General features: G+C 33.9%; 1 protein-coding gene across 8 annotated transcripts in view; it reads left to right on the top strand.

The window, feature by feature from the left end:
• Nucleotides 1-20,989, top strand: part of spag9b (sperm associated antigen 9b) — a 65,722-nt gene that overhangs the window by 27,137 nt on the left and 17,596 nt on the right. For 2 of the 8 annotated variants that reach the window (XM_073917989.1, XM_073917996.1), the window contains 10 exons: nucleotides 730-792; nucleotides 3,797-3,974; nucleotides 4,525-4,624; nucleotides 6,839-6,960; nucleotides 8,415-8,429; nucleotides 8,551-8,608; nucleotides 11,061-11,213; nucleotides 12,220-12,271; nucleotides 12,716-12,846; nucleotides 14,018-14,074. In XM_073917989.1, the coding sequence (XP_073774090.1) occupies nucleotides 730-792; nucleotides 3,797-3,974; nucleotides 4,525-4,624; nucleotides 6,839-6,960; nucleotides 8,415-8,429; nucleotides 8,551-8,608; nucleotides 11,061-11,213; nucleotides 12,220-12,271; nucleotides 12,716-12,846; nucleotides 14,018-14,074 (929 nt within the window). The remainder of the gene's footprint in view (nucleotides 1-729; nucleotides 793-3,796; nucleotides 3,975-4,524; nucleotides 4,625-6,838; nucleotides 6,961-8,414; nucleotides 8,430-8,550; nucleotides 8,609-11,060; nucleotides 11,214-12,219; nucleotides 12,272-12,715; nucleotides 12,847-14,017; nucleotides 14,075-20,989) is intronic. The other 6 variants (XM_073917991.1, XM_073917994.1, XM_073917990.1 and 3 more) reach the window with 3 other exon arrangements.

Genomic DNA, 20,989 nt, shown 5'->3' with positions numbered 1-20,989 from the left:
GTCAGTAATAATAATAATAGTAGTAGCGGAGTAAAACCAGGATGAAACATGTCTGATATAGTCTCAATCAGAAGAAAGTGTCCTTAATAAACTCTCTTTAATCAAACATGAGAGACAGATTATGTGTAATCCAGGCCTGCAGCTCATTTCACTATAGTAAGAGCTGTAATCTGGATTTGACCAGCTGATGTTTCTGGATGAAAGACGGACCTGATTTTATAGTTCTGTAATGTCAGTCCACATCCCATCAGCCGTCATGGTGTACGATTGGTGTGTTTGACTATTATTAACACACACTGGGGCATCTGCTGTTTGGTGTTTTAAACACACACACACTTTTTAGGATGAGTTGTTATACTGAGGTCCTGACTGTGCTCATTAATAATCCCATGGCACTTCAGGTAAAGAGTAAGGGTGCTGCCCTTACCCATCATGCCCTCCCAATCACCGAATTGGCTCTATCACCGTCTCTCCACTCCATCTATAGCTGGTGTGTTGTATAGCACTGGCGCCGCTGTCCTGTGGCTGCCGGCGCATCATCCAAGTGGAGCTGCACACTGGTGGAGGTGTGGAGAGACGCCCCTCACGATTGTGAAGCGCTGTGGCCACACATGAGAAATGCACTATGTAAAATACACATGACGTTAGATTTACACTGGGTCGTCTGCTGTTTGGTGTGTTTGACTATTATAAGCACACTCTGGGTCATCTGTGTTTGTCTGTGGTCAGCTGGAGGCGGAGGGTAAGAGTCGTCTGGAGAATCTGGAGTCCAGCTGGAGCGTCTCCAGTCAGGTAGAGCGTCTGATACAGGGCTGCACCATACCGCGGAAAAACTTTGCCTTATTTTATATATTTATATATTTATTTTTTTAAACAAGTAAGGCAAACTCGTTTGACCTTCTGTGAAATTTTAATTCTTTTTAAAATATCTCCCAAGAAATGTTTAAATGTACTTTGTTTTCTTTACAGTATTTCCTATTATATTTTTATTTTTAAGAAAGTCTTATTTCTGTTTGTTTGGCTGAATTAAAAGGCAGTTTTAAGGTCAGTAATAAATCAATAAATCAATGAACGAATGTAAAAACTGCTGTGGTTAATATTATTAGCCCCCTTAAGAAAAACATATACAGAACAAATCAATAACTAATTACCCTAGTGAAGCCTTTTAATGTCACTTTAAGCTGACTACTAATCAAATATCTAGTCTAAAATTATATGCCGTCATCATGATAAAGAGAAATCAGTTATTAGAAGTGAGTTAAAACTATTATGTTCAGAAATGTGCACTTGGGAAATATTTTTAAAAAGATTACAAATGTATTAATTTTGACTGTAACTAATTAAATCTAATTCATACTAAAGCATGTATATATATTTAGATTCTGATTGGCTGTTTTACTCCATTAGTGTTTATTTTCAGCCAATAGCAGAACAGAAACTACTAGGGAGGCGGGGCTAAAAATGATACGACCCCATCTGATTGGTTAAAAATGCATCAACCTCCTATGCAAGTTAAAACATAAATAGAATTAATGTGTCGGTCCTAAATGCAATATGTCACATACTACTATCACACTACTGTGACAATAGTTTTTTCGATATATCGTGCAGCCCTGTTCTGATAGTCCTGCCGTTCTCATACGCAGTGCATAGTGTGTGTACTATGTAGTGTGCTGACTTTGGAGTCAATAGTGAAGCATTTCTTTGCATTTTTAGTTCTAGTCCACAAACTGCTGCCTGCAACCATTTACTAACACGTAAACAAGAGAGATAAAGACTATATAATGAGATGGTTTTGGTTGCAATCAGCATCTGTGTGGTTTGTGTCAATGCTTGCAGTTACACTTGGTATATTCCTGGTTTATTTCAATAATTGTATGTGGTTTTTGTATCATTTCTTTAGCTGAAATGAGTTTTCAGTGCTTTAGTTTTTATTTGACTAATAAATTCTGGTAAACAATACCCTGGAATATTTCTAAGACTGTACTAATATCTTGTATATCTTAATAGTTGTATTTGTTAGACAACTAAGTTATATTTGTGTAGTTTTTCTGTCTGTTTTTGCCCTTATTTCTCTATTTCTGTCATTATTGGAGTTATGATATACAAAATAGACTCTTAATAATCCTAATTGTGTGTTTTGTCGTCTTTCTATAATCAATATGCTCAAAATTTGGGTCTGTGCATTTGTTTATTTTTTTAATTCAAGTCTTCTGCTCGCCAGTGTTGCATTAATTTGTTAAATAAATACAGAAAAAAATAGTAAAATGTTTTTACAATTCAAATATGCTGCTTTATATAGGAATTTATCATGAAATGTATTTTATTTCTCTGATGTAAAGCTGATATTTTTGCACATTTGGTGTCACATGATCCTTCAAATATCATATTAATAGGATCATTTGATCATCAAGAAACCTTTTTTATTGCACTGTAAAATATTATATGATAAGTCACGACAGTAAATGTTTTTGTGTGACTTTAAATTAGTTTGATAATTTTATTTAAAATTATTAAACAATAAAAAATAATATTAATAATTTGATTAATATTGTTGAATAAAATTATATATAAAAAATAATATATACAAAAAATATGCAGCATTTTTATTTTACATTGTATTATTCATGGTGAAAAGATGTTAACTAATTCATATTTACCCATTGTTTAGGATTATTTGATTGATATTTGATGAGTTAAAAGATCTAAAGAACTTATCGTTAATGTTTATGCCTAACCCAATCTTTTGAGCATGCATATTTTTGTGTGTGTAACTGCATAACAATAATTAGGTTTATATCATTTGTTTATTATGCATAGAACAATTCAAATCTGCATGCAGCATGCTTGTAGCATGGTGTGCAGAGCTGTTTCTGGAGATGAATCATTGTATTAGTTCATACATTCATAATTTTGACAGCCTCTACTAGCACATATGTGTGGTCTGTGGTCTGTTTATTAATATAGAGTTGAATGTAAATCAAAATGTCCAAAGTGCTGTTTAACGGAGAGAATATTTCTTAAACATAATACTTTTAATAACTAATTTGGTGATGACAGTACATAATGTTTTACTAGTTTTGCAAGATACTAATAATTAGCTTTTTATAAAAATATTATTTTTATTTAGAGGCTTAACCAAGTTAACTACTTTTTATTTTATTGTATTTTTTTTTAGATTTTGTTTTATTTTTATTTTTAAACAATTTTTAAATTTTATTTAGATTACATTTTATTTTTATTAGATTTCATTTTTATTTTAATGTTTTAATTTAATTTAATTTAATTTAGAATTTTTTGATTTCTATATTTATTTAATTTTATTACATTTTTATTAGATTCAATTTTATTTAATTTTATTTATTTATTTTTTATTTAGATTTTATTTATTTTTATTTTATTTTTAATTAAATTATTTTACTTTTGCTATTTTTAATTTTTAAACTGATTTAATTTAGATTTTGTTTTATTTTATTTTTTTTATATTTTATTTATTTTTATTTTAATTTTTGGAATAATTTTTTTTTCTTTTATTTATTTTTTTATATTTTTAAAAATTGTATATTTATTTAAATTTTTTTTAGATTTATGATTCGATTTCATTTGGTTAGATTAGATTTCATTTGATTTGATTGTAATGCAATTATTTTTTTAATTATTAACATTATATAAACATGTTCTTGCTCTGTTAAACATCATTTGGCAAATATTTTGGGAAAAAAACTGCTCAAATGAATATTTAGTCTTCCGCTGTCTTCCAGGTTTATCGTATTTAATGTGAATGTGTGTGTTTCAGGATGAGCTGTCTGGTTTGGGTGGAGGCGAGTGTAAATCCAGCACTGAATCCGCTTCACATGCAGTGCCGGAGGAGACCGAGGGGTTAAACCCAAATCTGGACTCCAGCAGCAATAAACCAGACAGCAGCAAAAACATCGGCGTCCAGGGAGACGCAGCCTCAGAAACACAGGCCACAGGTCAGTACTCATTTACCACCAATGCTCAACATAGCCAACAATGCTCTTCAGGTCTGCATGTTGTCAGTGTGAGTGTGTGCTTCATGCTTCTGCCAGTCTATATCGATCCTGTCATCTAAAACTCCACATCTATAATCCTCTTAATCATTAACATTATCTTCAGCACACTCTAATGGCTAATGGACAGACGGCTGCTTCTTACTCAGGGCTGCTGATTATGCTAATGAGATGGAGGGATGGTACTAGTGGGCGGGGCTTTCCCCCTCTGATGACACATACAAAGAGAGAATGTCATTCAAAGTGTTTCATTCATCAAGTCTGAATATAAAACACACAATTAATTAATGTTGACTGTTAGAGGCTGCAGATATTCACACACTGCTGACACACAACTGGGTTTAAACCCCTTATAGAAGTGATTTTTGCATAATAGGGGCCCTTTAAATTAAATTTATTTTTGTGTATACGTTCAAAGTGTTGGACAAAGTTTAAATATTGGCACTTGAATGTGACTGTATAAATAGTGTAAGATGCTTTTGTGTGTGCTCAGGAGCTGATCAGGGTGTGAATGGCGAGCGGTCGGAGGTGCAGGCCATCATTGAGTCCACACCTGAGCTGGACATGGATCTGAGCGGATGCAAAGGGTCCAGGTACATCAGCAGCGCACCATCACTTGCTCACTGTAGCACATGGTGCAGTGAACCGGTTGAAAAACAATTTTATATATATATATATGAGCAATGTCACACGAGTAGCAGTGCGATATGGCTGTATATCAGCACTGGTGGGAGGCGTGCGTTGGCCTTAGTGTCCCACCAGTGCTGATATACAGCCATATCGCACTGCTACTCGTGTGATATTGCGTTTATACAACAGTTCGACGGCACAATCGTATAAAAAAGATAATCAAACACCGAGAGTCTAAAACTCTTTTGTATTAGGAACTACATTCTTCCGCCATTCGTTTACATCTGCAGCTGATGTCAGAACAGCAGAAGCCGTTACTAATTCACCAACGTCACTGTAGAGCAAGTGTTTGAATGATTCTCTAGCGTAATGTCTAATGTGATGACAAAACAGCTGATTTTGCTCACATTTTAAGATTATAAGGCTGAACGTGACATGAAATGCCATCAGTCTACAGAGACTTCTCACTAAAGTCTATTACAGTCTACAGTATTTCTCTGTTGCTGTCGGTGTTGTGACGAAAATGAAAAAAAGAAGACTATTTCGCACTTCCTATTGGCCTTTATACATTTCTCCCAAGTGCTGTCGACTACATACATGCCAGTCAACGTCAATGAGCAGGAATAAGAAAAAGACACTCAAACATCCGTCGCAATTGAGATACATCTCAAAGGTAAAACAAACCCCAGAAGAAGTCCTCTTAAAGGGGATATGACATTTATACGCAATGCATGTCAAACATTAAGCGACCGTTACAATATCACAATAACTAACCTTGAAAAAAGCAGCGCAATCACTACCAGACTGCTGTTGTGTTTGCGATAAGGAGGGACGAGGCTGAATCCAGCTTCTTATTCTGAGCTTCTCATTGACTCCGGTCCATCTTAAAAAAAACGTGACACTTCCGTCTTTCAGCTTCTCATTTGCGCTCAAGAAGACACACTAAGCAAGGGCTTATTATGTGGTTCTGGCGCCATCTTGTGGATAGACAACGTCAACCGTCTTTGGTCTACTACACTATGGCAGGCTAATGGCCGCTGACGAGCTTTCTCAGAATTTGTAAATATTTTAAAATAGGCACTATTTTTATAAATAAACTGCATAGTTGCAATCTAAACAACTACATTCTCTACTAATAAAGCCTCAAAAGTACATTTTGTTGTCTAACAGCAGGAATATTTGTCAAACTGAGCGTCTCTGCTTGTTGCTGGCTGTATGTGGGCGGAGTAATACACAGTGAAGGGTGAAGAGGCCTTTGTGTGATGTTACTGGCAAAATATCGCACTGCTATCAGCCAATTAGATTTAAGAACCAGACAGAACTGTTGTTTATATATATATATATATATATATATATATATATATATATATATATATATATATATATATATATATATATATATATATATATATATATATACATATATATATATATATATATATACATATATATATATATATATATATATATATATATATATATATATATATATATATATATATTTGTATATATATATATATATATATATTTATATATGTTTATATATATATTTGTATATATATATATATATATATTTATATATGTTTATATATATATTTGTATATATATATATATATATATATTTATATATGTTTATATATATATTTGTATATATATATATATATATATATATATAAACATAAACATATATATATATAAATATAAATATATATATATATATATATATATATATATATATATATAAACATATATATATATATATATATATATATATATATATATATATATATATATATATATATATATATATATATATATATATATATATATATATATATATATATATTTTTTTTTTTTTTTATGTGTGTGTGTGTGTGTGTGTGTGTGCACAAAAAAGCATTGAAATACACTTAAAACACAAGTCTGAATACACTGAGAATCTATTCTACACGTAGAAATCACCTTTTTAGAAGGGACACTATATACTGGATAACTGCAGGTTAACCATTTTTATATTCTGTCCAGCCTATGCACAACACCTTGACTTTTATGATTTGGACTGTAATGTGATAATGTGCACCTTTAGTAATGCTGTTTTACAACTGTAACTACTGTGTAAAGCACTATACAAATAAACCTGAACTGAAATGTACTTATCGTCATCTATTTCTGTCCAGCACTCCCACTAAAGGCATCGAGAACATGGCGTTTGACCGCAACACCGACTCTCTATTCGAGGAGCTCTCGTCCGCAGGAAATGACCTCATCGGGGATGTAGATGAAGGAGCCGACCTGCTGGGTAAGATTTCACACTTATTTACACACACTTAGAGGGATAGTTCACGCAAAACTCAGTCATTTACTCACCGTTTACTTGTTTCATAGAGTTTCTTTCTTCTGTTGAACACTCAACACTATTTTGCAGAATGTTGAAAACCGGTAACCATTGACTGACATATTATTTGTTGTTTCTCCTACTGTGGATGTCAATGGTTACAGGTTTCCAACCTTTTTCAAAGTATCTTCTTTTGTTTTTATTAGAAGAAAGAAACTAAGGTTTGTAACCACTTAAGAGAGAATTAAATAGTGAGTTTTGGAAAAACTACTCTCTTTAACTATGCTAATTAGGCAACTATTGTTTCTGTAGCGACTAGAAAAAATGCAATCATGTTTACTGTAGTTGTTTTCACATTTTTATTACAAAAAATGTAAATAATTCGGTACCTGTCCGCAGTGGGGACCTCTGATATATATTGTTATTGTTATATAGAGTAAATATTATATATATATATATATTGTTATTGTCATTTTGTACATCAAAATTTGAACTAATAATTGAATTAGGATGTTGAATATAGATGGTCAGATGTGCATGTTTATGCATGTGTGTGTGCGTGTGTGTCTTTCTCCTTTTGTGTCATTGTCAGTCATCAGTCACTTCTCTTCATGGTCTTGTTTACAGTCTTTATTCTTCACTTTATTCTTTCCTCAATGCTTGTGGCGCTTCATTTGTGGCTTTTCTTTCCCCCAGACGAGTTTTCTGGTGTGTATGTTTGCTCTTCTCTTTCGTTTCTTCGTCTTTTGTCTTATTATTGTTATTCACAATATTCTCTTTATGTGCATTGCTACTAGTGTCTAATGTAGCTTTTTTTCTCCCGTTTATGACTACTAAAAAAATAAAATAAAATAAAAGATAAACAGTTTACAGAATGAAATTAAAGCTTACTTATTAGAAAGCACTCTTCGCTGCATATTAAAGTCTTTATTTCGAATGTGGTGATGTTTTTATTTTGACGCCTTCATTTGAATACGTCAACAAGTTTCCATGAATAAATGGTTGACTCCTCCCCCTTCCAATCGGCCAATCACTGCATGCATAGTTAATGAGATGACGTCATCCATAGCAGCAAGCTCAGCCCCGCCCCCATTCTCAGCTTAAGACTTCTCTCTGTATTCCTTAGTAAGAGAGATTTTAAAATATTTGATGACTAGAGGCATGTAGGAGATCATTTGTGATGGTTTAACAGCAAAGCTGATTATTAAAAGACATCAAATTTGCTAGTAAGTTTTAAAGGCTTGTAAAAATCAGATTTGCATTGAATTAATGCTATTGTTGCTTTATTGTGTTTGCATCTGATTAGGAGACAGTTTTGTTTGTACTTCCTTAGTCATGTATCATCCTTTTACATGTTTTTAATATTCCCTTTACTTGTTTCTTCTTTCTTTTTTACTTTGTTTGCATGGCAATGTTAGATCTTAATCTCTTTGGTAAGAATAATTTCTTAATCTTTTAAGCATTTCATAAACAGTGTAGTCCGCATTGCTGTGGTTTTCAGAGATGTGTGTTTGGGTTTAATGTGCATCAGAGTAAATGTGTTGTGTGTTGCAGGAATGGGCCGTGAAGTCGAACACCTCATCCATGAAAACACACAGCTGCTGGAGACCAAGTAAGTCATGATGTGTTGTTTAGTCCAGTGGCTCTCAATTTAGTGTCGGGACCCCGGGACAATGAAGAGGGGGGGGGGATCTACCAGAAATCTATGTATTTTTGTTCAACCGTAAGAATGACCATACTTTATCCATAACCCACTAAAGAGAAAATAAATTGCCGTTCATAGTTACTATATACTTTATAGCTACTATAGTAGCTTATAGTTACTAGTTCTATTGGATTGAGACCCCTGGAGTAATTACATTATATTAAAGTCACAGTAATAGCGTCAGATGCAGCAGATTGATTTTATGGCACCAGTTTAAACTTCATTTCCCATTTACAGCACTGACATACATTAAAAAAAATTAACGAAGAATAGACTTGGGTCTACTGATGTGTGTGTGTGTGTGTGTGTGTGTGTGTGTCTGTGTGTGTGTGTGTGTGTGTGTGTGTGTGTGTGTGTGTGTGTGTGTGTGTGTGTGTGTGTGTGTGTGTGTGTGTGTGTGTGTGTGTGTGTGTGTGTGTGTGTGCGCGCGTGTGCGCGCCATTGCATGCAAGGTTTCTGTATTTATAACCATCTCAAAAGATATTGGGGGTCGCATGTCACTGGCATTGTTATTTTGAGGGTCGCGGGCTGAAAAGTTTGGGAACCCCTGGTTTAGTCCAGAAATCCTTCGTGCGTGTGTGCGTGTATGTATGTATGTATGTATGTATGTATGTATGTATGTATGTATGTATGTATGTATGTATGTATGTGTTTGTGTGTGTGTTTGTGTGTGTGTGTGTGTGTGTGCGTGTGTTTGTGTGTGTGTGTGTTTGTGTGTGTGTGTGTGTGTGTGTGTGTGTGTGTGTGTGTGTGTGTGTGTGTGTGTATACATATACACATACATACACACACACATATATATATATATATATATATATATATATATTTTTTTTTTTATACAGTTGAAGTCAGAATTATTAGCCCCCTTTGATTTATTTTTTAAATGTTTTTATTTTTATATTTTCTAAATGATGTTGAACAGATTCAGGAAGTTTACAGTATGTGGGATAATATTTTTTCTTCTGGAGAAAGTCTTATTTGTTTTATTTCGGCTAGAATAAAAGCAGTTTTAATTTTAAGGACAATATTATTAGCCCCTTAAAGCTATATATTTTTTTCAACAGTCTATAGAACAAACCATCATTATACAATAACTTGCCTAATTACCCTAACCTGCCTCTTTACCCTAATTACCCTAGTGAAGCCTTTACATGTCACTTTAAGCTGTATAGAAGTGTCTTGGAGAATATCAAGTCTAATATTATTTACTGTCATCATGACAAAGAGAAAATAAATCAGTTATTAGAGATGAGTTATTAACACTATTATGATTAGAAATGTGTTGGAGAAATCTGCTCTCTGCTAAACAGAAATTGGGGGAAAAATAAACAGGGGGGCGAATAACTCTGGCTTCAACTGTATATGCACTGTACTTCTGCTGCCATCTGGTGTTGTGAATAAAATACAGCGGACACAAGACTCCAGTTCTCATTTGACAACTGCAGAAATGTTTATATTTTTTTCGTCTCGTGCAAAAACAAGACTAAATATGTAAGCGTGCAAGAAGTTTTAATAAAGTCTTGTTTTCTGCTAAATTGAGATCGTTTAGCTGATATTTTCACAGTAAATAGGCTTTTTAAGCATAAACTTACATTTGGTAAAAAAAAAAAAAGCAAGACTTAATAATTTTTTATTTTGCTTCTCAAGGAAGTGTATCTTTTTTTTCATAAAGTAGTCGATTCTTGGTTTAATTCAGATCTGATGTGACTGACATTAATGATGTTGGTTTGGTGAGTCAGATTCATTGATTCAGTGAGTCATTAGACCGATTCTCACTAATAATTCAAACCGTGATGACGTAACCAAAGTTCTGTTGACTGAAACCATGTGACCTTGTCAATTTGACATGCGCTCTGAAGTACTGCAAAGATTATAAAAGCTTCATCTATATATATCATATATAGTCATCTTTAGTATTTAATTGCAAATAAAAAAGTGCTGATAAACCGTGGCATAAACACTGTAAAAATGCTTTTTTGTAGTCAAAATGTGTAAAAATACTTTAATCAAGCAGCAATTTTAGACAAGCAAAATTATTGTCTTGTTTTTAGTAATGAAATGTCAAAATCTAGTGAGTTTTTCTTTAAAACAAGCAAAATATTCTTATATAGAAGTGAAAACAAGATTGTTTTTCTACCCCAATTGGCAGATTATTTGGCTTATTTTCAGTAAAACACACTTCATTTTGTCTCATTATTTCTGAAAACAAAACAATGTGTTTTACTTGTTCAGAAAAGGCTTCTTGCATTAATAGATTAATGATATTTGGACTGGAAACGAGACCAAAACTCTAAATAAGAAAAGCGTTTTGTGTGCATTAATCCTCCTCCTGAAAGCTGCATGTGTGTGTTTAATGCAGAAACGCTCTGAACGTGGTGAAAAACGACCTGATCGCTCGAGTGGACGAGCTGGTGTGCGAGAAAGACGTCCTTCAGGGAGAGATTGAGGTCCTGAAACAGACGAAAGACAAACTGGAGGAGAGGAACAAAGAGCTGGAGGACGAGCTCAAGAAGTCTGTCACTAAACACACACACTCGAAAATAAAGAGACAGCTCACCCAAAAACTACAATTCTGTTATTATTTACTCGCTCAGAAAATCATTATGAGATTATTTCTTCAGTTGAACACTAAAGAAGATACTTTGAGGAATGTTGGAAGCCTGCAACCATTGACTTAGTTTAGCCATTTATGAAAATGTCCTGTTAATTTACTGATCCGAGATGTAGGAGATAATAATGTAATGATAATAGTAATATTAATGATATTGATATTAGTAATAGTATACATATTAATAATAAAATTATTGAATGTAATAATAATAAACATAATAATAATATAATAATAATAATATTATTATTAATAATAATAATAGTAATAATAGTATTGATAAAACTAATAATAATAATAATAATAATATAATAATAATAATATTGATAGTAATATTAGTCATTTTAATAATAATAATAATAATAATAAAAATAGTAATAATAATAATAATAATAATAATAATATTGATAGTATTAATAATAATTATAATATTGATGATGATGATAATAATAATAATAATAATAATATTAATGATTATAATAACAATAAGTATAATATTAATAACAATATTATTAATCACAACAACAATAATATTAATAATAATCATTATAATAATCATAATAATATTGATAATAATCATCATAGAAATAATAATAATAATATTGATAATAAAAATAATATTATTAATAACAATAATAATAATATTAATAATAATAATGATTATCATAATAATAATAATAATAATAATATTGATAATACTACTACTAATAATAATAATATTCATAATAATCATAATAATAGCATTGATGATAATAATAATAATATTAATAAAAATAATAATAGTAATCATAATAATCATAAAAATAATAATATTGATGATGATGATGATAATAATAATAATAATAAAATTATAATAAAAGTGACAGCCTTACAGAAGTGTTTGACTCCATCTGTGTGTTTCTTTAAACAGAGTACGAGCTGAGATGGAAGAAACCAAGGTGGAGACGAAAGGGGACGATGATGTAAGCCTGCATTAAATCATTTTAGGATCATAGATTTTCTTCTCATAATTGAAGATACAACACCAATACAGTCTTTAAGGGCACATATTAGGCAAAAATCACTTTTATGGAGGGTTTAACCCCAGTTGTGTGTCAGCAGTGTGTGAATATCTGCAGCCTCTAATGGTCAACATGAATTAATTGTGTGTTTTATAATCAGACTTAATGAATGAAACACTTTGATTGACATTCTCTCTTTGTACGTGTCATCAGTGGGGGAATGCCCCGCCCACTAGTGCCTATCTCTCCCTCATCAGCATAATCAGCAGCCCTGAGTGAGAAGCAGCCGTCTGTCCATTAGCCATTAGAGTGTTTGAGCTGCTGTAGATAATATCAGCTTTTGCTCAGAGCACACAGACAGGATGATGTATTATTATTGACAGTTCTTGGTCTTTCGCCCTTCAGAGCGACGTGCCGACGGCCCAGCGCAAACGCTTCACTCGTGTGGAGATGGCCAGAGTCCTGATGGAGAGAAACCAGTATAAAGAGAGACTGATGGAGCTGCAGGAGGCCGTCAGGTGGACGGAGATGATACGGTCAGACACACACACATACACACACACACACACACACACACGCATATACCCAACAACAAATTTACACACAGACACATGCACACACACTCATCATTTACTCACACACACACACACACACACTAATCACACACACACTCACTCGTCGTCCACAAACACACACACTCGTCATCCACATACACACTCATACACATACATACACACTCCCCATCCACAAAAGTATACACTCACTCACACACACACACACACACACACACACACACACACTTGTCATCCACATACACATACATACACACTCATCATTCACACACACACACACACACTAATCACACAAACACTCGTCGTCCACAAACACACACACACACACACACACACACACTTGTCATCCACATACACATACATACACACTCATCATCCACACAAGTGTACACTTACACACACACACACACACTCGTCATGCACATACACACTCATACACATACATACAGAATATCCACACAAGTATACACGCACCCACATTCATCATCAATTCACACACACACACACACACACACATGCACACACACACTCATTATCCACACATACACACTCTCATCATCCACACATACGCACACACATATCATATATACACACACAGACACACTCTAATTATGCACACACACACACACATGCACACACACACTCTAATTATCCACACATACACACTCTCATCATCCAAACATACGCACACACATATCATATATACACACACAGACACACTCTAATTATCCACACACACACATGCACATACACACTTATTATCCACACACACACATTCTCATCATCCAAACATACGCACACACATATCATATACACACACAGACACACTCATTATCCACACACACACTCTAATTATCCACACATGCACACACACACACTCATTATCCACACATACACACTCTCATCATCCAAACATACGCACACACATATCATATACACACACAGACACACTCATTATCCACACACACACATTCTAATTATCCACACATGCACACACACACACTCATTATCCACACATACACACTCTCATCATCCAAACATACGCACACACATATCATATAACACACACACACACACACACACACACACACACACAGGCTCTTCACAGACTGCTGTGTCTCTCTCTTCTCTGCAGGGCTTCCAAAGAGAATCCAGCTCTGAGCGAGAAGAAGAAGTCCAGTATCTGGCAGTTGTAAGCATCTCCTCTCAGCTCTCCTCAGTGTTAAACGTGTTCAGTCAGTGTGTGTGTGCGGTTTGGCCGTCACACAGTGTTTCCCCCTCTCATTTTATGTCCCCCTTTTTATTTGTTTTCCTTCTAGGATGTAGGTAAATCTTAGAAACACTAGTAAAGCTTGCACTCGGTTTGATCCTTGAATCCAACAATGTGTTCTTGGACGTGGGAATGGTGTTTATTAAAGCACAGCCCAAGCAGAGCAGGAATTTACAGCCGCAGCATTACATGACATTAAACTCTCAATGCTTGGGTGGTCATTACACTCATGATTAGAGGATCAGAAATCCGCCTGCATGCGGCGGGGGGGTCCGAAATGCCATTCCCAGGTCCTGTCAGTGAACGTGGGGGCTTTGCATTTGGGGGCATTTAAGGTTTCTGCATCTATTTTAAACCCATTCATTCTCCTCTTGTGCTCCTGTGTGTTTCTGTAACCCTCTTCATGTCGTCCTGTGTGTGTTTGCAGAAGGTGTGTTTGGGACAGGGCTTTATTAGGGAAAGGGCTCTGAGGTTTAGATTGGGGATGTTGATGTGGATCTGAATGTGTGTGGAAGGATGAGCTTGGTGTGCTTTGATAAAATACTGTAAGAGAAGAGCGTTGGGGTTATATTTAATCAACAGCTCCTGTAGACTGATTTCACTGGGCTGCCATTTTAAAAGCGAAATCGAGGCTGCGGTGGGAAGAACCCAGTCACACAGTTTGTTGTGTACGTGGATGGATGTCTTATCAGCGAAGAGAAAGGGACACAAATTTATCATCTCACTACCTTCCGAGTGACCCGAAGGTCCGTTCTGAATGGATAGTGAAAATAAAAAGGGATATCAGCGCTCATTTTCAGTTAAAGGCTGATTTTTCGCTGACGTGCACCTCTCAAAAAATGTAACTACACGTCGCAACGACGCGTAGCGAAAGCTCTGTGATTGGTCGGCTTGGTAGCGCTGACGAGTCTGGGCGGGCCCGAGAGCCGTGCGAATGGCGCGAGCCCGATGGAGCGATTGTTTACAAGTGTGAATTTGCTCGAAATAACGCAAAAACAACCAATTTACACTTGTTAGTGAGATATAGGTGTCCTAATAGTGTTTTTAGCAGTGTGGGACACATATACCACTGTCAACAGCTCAAACACATGTGTTTTGGTGTTTCGTGACCCTTTAAACAGCGCTAATTTGCCATAGTATTTGCCATAGTATAAAGTCGCTTATCGACTCATCTTCGTGGCTTTTAAATGCTCCAGCGCTTGTGTATCTGAGAATACTCGGTGAAGATCAGTAAAGGAATTACCTTCATGGCCAAATGACTTGTTCTCTGCTGCATGTCTTTAAAATATGAACGTTTATTTCACTCCACAATAAAAACAAAGCGTGGACGAGTGGGATGATGGCGTCTGCCGCTTTACAAGCATTAACAGACGATTAAGGATGTAATATTGGAATATTTTGGTTTCAAAGTCACAGACATCAAATAAAAACAGGTGGTTTGTAAGTATTGTTGCCACAGCACGAGGAAATACAACAATCAGCACCTAATAAAGCACCACAGGCAGCTATACGAGGAGCGGCTTGCTAAAAAGTCAGTGAAAGTACTGCCAGTGACACTCAATCTAGTAGCAAGCAACAGAAAAGCACAAGTTATTTCAGCCATGTTAGTTCGAGTGGTCTGTATTTTTATAATTAACAGCCCCTTTCACACAGTGATACCAGTAAATATCTGGAAAATTTCCGGAACGACTTTACCGGTATATTCAAAAAAGCGCTGTTCACACAGGCGAGGACGTTACGGAAATTTTCCGGAAAAAAGCATTCACACATCCATTCCAAAATACCAGTAAATTCTGACATCATTCACCACAAATGAGCTTTAAACGGCTGCGCTTGTATTTGTAAACATTTGACTAAATTACAAACTCTGTGGATGATCAATATTGTAAACAACTTTCGCAGGATCACTTTCTCATGTCGAGATGTCCATAATATGTGCGTGTGCAGGCGCTCATAGGCGCACGCAAAGCTTGAAGGTGAACAAACAACGGCTTATCATAAGCATCTCATCGATGATTATTTACACAGTTGACATTAATAAGAACATATAAACGTGATCTGACTAACTTCTAGCAGCTAAATGTGTCTGGAAAAATATTCAAAGGCTTTTATCCTCACAAACCGCGCGGACGTAAATGCGTCTGACTGTTGTGATTGGCTAAAGCAGACGTCTCACGTCAGCACGTTCTAGACGTGCACGCGCTTATTACGGGAATCTTCCTTCTGCGTTCACACAGCGCAGCATTCCGGCAAATTGCCGGTAATGTTACAACTTCTCTTTCCGGAAAACAGCCAGAACGAATTTACCGGTATTTTCAAAAAGGACCTGTTCATACATACAACCTTTCCGGAAAATTGCCGGCAATTTTCCGGAAAGGTCTGTATGTGTGAAAGGGGCTATTAATTATTGGTTTGTATAATAAGCTGCACTATCTCCCTAATATGAGTTGAGCTTGTGTTTCTGAATATTGAAGTAATTATCTTTGCAGTTTCTTTGTTTTAATAAACACTCACTGCATTTTAGCAGTAAGAAGCTACGATACAGATTATTGAGCTATAGCTCGACTTCAAATTTAAATCGAATCAATTCTAAATCGCAATATCCGTCTAAAAAATCACGATTAGCTATTTACCCCAAATCGCACAGCCCTAGTTTACACCACATCTGCATTTTAAAATCGCAGCAACAGCTGGAGGTTTGTAGTTTACAGCATGTTGTTGCGGTGTTGACAGTGCTCATCCTATACTTTCTTCCCATCGCAGCCTCACTTTCGTTTTTTAAAGTGGCAACCATTTGACATAAGCGTATTAACAGCGGATTACCAAAATAATAGTTTTCATAAGATCATAATATTCATATTTTAAGGGATTTATATCTCTGCACAGTGTGTACAGTTCTCTTATAACAGTACTAACACTGTTTTAATCTGATTCCTTTTACATGTTTTTTTAACCTATCAGAGGCTTGTTTTCTTAGCATGGCTGCATTTACTTTACATCTCTAACAACTCTCCAGAACACCCTAGTAACCTCCTAGCAACCACTCGTAATGGACTAGTAACCTCGCCACCATTGACAACACCCCATCAATGACCCATAGCTCCTTTGGAAATACGTGGTAGCACAATAGCAACAACCTAGCAACCACTTAGAACTTTCAACTGCATACAAGTGGCCAAGCAACCCCCTAGCAACCACACACAAAGCTCTCGCAAATGCAGAGTAACACCCTAGCTACCACCTACCAGCTATTTAGCAACCACACCATAGAAACACCCTATCAGCCGTCTACCACTGCTTTAGCAAAACACCGGACATGATGACAACAATAAAACCACCCGTAATAAACACCCTAGCAAGCATCTAAAAATTGCATAGCAACACCCTAGCAACCGTCTACCAATGCTTAAGCAGCAACATGATAGCAACTTCATAACCATCCATAACAGTCTTATAACCATATAGCAAGTGCATAACAACCAGCTGGAACACCATAGCTCATGCATGGTAACACTGTATCAGCTTCTCTGATTACCTTTATGACTACATAGCAACACCCTAGCAACCAGCCAGAACACTCTTGCAACACCTTAGCAATATTTCATTACCAATGATTTAGCAGTCACCCAGGAAACGATATAAATTACCCTTAACACCCTAGCAACCATTTTAGCAAATATATAGCAACACCTTGACAACTATCTACACTGTATGATGTATATCATCATATTGCATAACCGTACGATATAGTTCCGCTTTTGTAACTTAAATCAATTAATAGTTTATTTATATTGACCACATGTAAGGAACATTTAAATATGTGTATACTCGGAAATGTACTTATTCATATGTGATCATCTTTCTCACTTTATTTACTACTTCAGATGTTTAATAAGAATTGTGGAAATATAAATAATAAATATGAATAAAATTTTAAACACCTTTTTAAAGAAAAATTATTACAGGTCCAACGTAAAAATAAAGAATATCGATATATAAAATGCTTAATCTAAACATTGTACTTTCACGATTGCGACTTTCTCACACCGCTGTTATTGATGTTATTCTAATAGCGTTTAATATTGTTATGATTATTGTCGTATAAATTCTGAAAATATTTTACTATATATATATATATATATATATATATATATATATATATATATATATATATATATATATATATATATATATATATATATRTGTATATGTATGTATGTATGTATATATATATATGTATATATATATATGTATGTATGTATATATATATATATATATATATATATATATATATATACATGCATATATATAATCATATTGCATAGCTTTACGATATAGTACTATTTCTGTAAATTTAATTAATTAATAGTTTATTTATATTGACCACATATAAAGAACATTTAAATATGTGTACACTCATTACTTTACTTATTCATATGTGAGCATAATTCTTACTTTATTTTCTACTTTAGATGTTTGATTAGAATTGTAGAAATATTAATAATAAATATGAATGAAATTTAATAAAGACCAATGCAAATTTAAAGACGAATGGTTTCAGGTCCAACGTAAAAATGATCGATATATAAAATGCTTAATGTAAACTTTATACTTTCACAATGCTGTTTTCACTGCTGTTTTTTGTTTCTGTCTGCATCCCCATTAATATCGCGCTCGTATAAATTATGAACAAGTTTTACAGCAAACAATATATTCACAAAATAAACTATAGAGCATAATATGAAACGATAGACTTTTATTTTCTCCATAAAAAGATATAAAGTAAATTTTATTTTATTTTATTAATATTATATTTTTGTTTCCTTAGTTAATATTAATGTATTTACCCACATGAATTAATAAAGAACAAGACTTGTGCAGCATTTATTAATCATACTTCAACATTTACTAATGCATAATTAAAATCCAAATTCATTCTTGTTAACATTAATGCACCGTGAGTTAACATGAACTAACGACTTTATTTCCATTAACTAACATTAACAAAGATGAATAAATACAGTAATAAATGTGTTGTTTGTTCATGTTAGTAAATACATCACTTAATACAACCTAATACAAGTGTTTAAACTTAATCGTTTAATAACTAAACTCTAATATCTGGTTTCTCTTTGCCTTGATGACAGCACATAATATTTGATTAGATATTTTGCAAGACGCTAGTATTCAGCTTAGAGTGACATTTATAAACTTAGGTTAACTAGCTAGTGTTTTGTTCTGTTGACAATTAAAAAAAGTCTAAAAGAGGCTAATAATTTTGCCCTTAAAGATAGTTTTAAACATTTAAATCAGCTTTTATTCCAGCCAATCTTAAATAAATTAGACTTGGTCAGAAGAATAAAACAATATTATAGGAAATACTGTGGAAAGATAAATTTACTAAGATTTTTTTGTCTTGTTTTTAGTCCAAATTTATATATATATATATATATATATATATATATATATATATATATATATATATATATATATATATATATATATATATAAATATATATATATAAATATATATATATATATATATATATATATATATATATATATATATATATATATATATATATATATATATACAAATCTTAAATCAAGCATTTTCTGGATGTGTTAAAAAATATTGTCTTGTAAATAATGAGTCAAAAATAGCTTAAAACAAGCAAATTAATCAGCCAATGGGGTAAACAAAATAACCTCATGTCAAAATAAAAAACTAGATTTCTTTTCTTCCCCATTGGCTGATTATATTGCTTAGTTTGAGCCTATTTCTATGCATTATTTCTGAAAACAAGACAACATTTTTACTTATCCAGAAAATCTTACTTGATTTAAGAATTCACAGTATTACCAGACCATTAACTAGCTAGCTTAATAATCTGCTAATTATCTGTTTATTAATAGTTATTAAGGTAGAAGTTGGGTTTAGGGATTTAATAGGATTAGGGATGCAGAATAAGATCATACTTTATAACTACTAATGAACAGTTGATATCTTAATAATATTCAGGTAATGAGCCAGTAGTTAATAGCATGAATTGTGACCTAAACTAAAGTGTTATGAAAAAAAGCCTTTTGTTGCAGTGTAGTGTGCTGTACACTGTAAAAATATCTTTTAATGAACAGTTTCCAAATTCACAAGTGTTTTCGTATATTTGTGGTGGTGAATTGCATTATGGGATGTTGATCTCTGCTCTGTCCACTTTTAATGTTGAAAACTCAACTCTACAGTTTAACAAAGTGACTTTAATTGACATTTATTTAGTCGTTTGAAGTAATAATATAATGTATAGCATTTGATTTGATTAGGTTTTATATTTGAACAAAAAATACATTTTTTGATGTATTTTTTCATATTTGTATATTTGTTATATTATTTACATAAGAACTAATATATAGGGAAATAAGTCTGTAAAATAGCAGAAACTGTGCTTTCAGTTTATTACACGACTTCTGTAGCGTAATATACAACATCAGCACCAACCCAGATAATATAAATATTCATTCAATTCATTTTCTTGTCGGCTTGGTCCCTTTATTAATCCCGGGTCGCCAACTTATCCAGCAAGTTTTTTACGCAGCGGGTGCCCTTCCAGCCGCAACCCATCTCTGGGAAACATCCACACACACACACACACACACACACACTCATACACTACGGACAATTTAGCCTACCCAATTCACCTGTACCGCATGTGTTTGAACTGTGGGGGAAACCAGAGGACCCGGAGGAAACCCACGCGAACGCAGGGAGAACATGCAAACTCCACACAAAAAACGCCAACTGAGCCGAGGTTCGAACCAGAACCTTCTTGCTGTGAGGCG

This window comes from Danio rerio, chromosome 12, assembly GCF_049306965.1.
Source record: "Danio rerio strain Tuebingen ecotype United States chromosome 12, GRCz12tu, whole genome shotgun sequence".
NCBI lineage: Eukaryota > Metazoa > Chordata > Actinopteri > Cypriniformes > Danionidae > Danio > Danio rerio.
The sequence above is the reverse complement of the archived record's forward strand: the minus strand, read 5'-3'. Positions and strand labels throughout refer to the sequence as shown.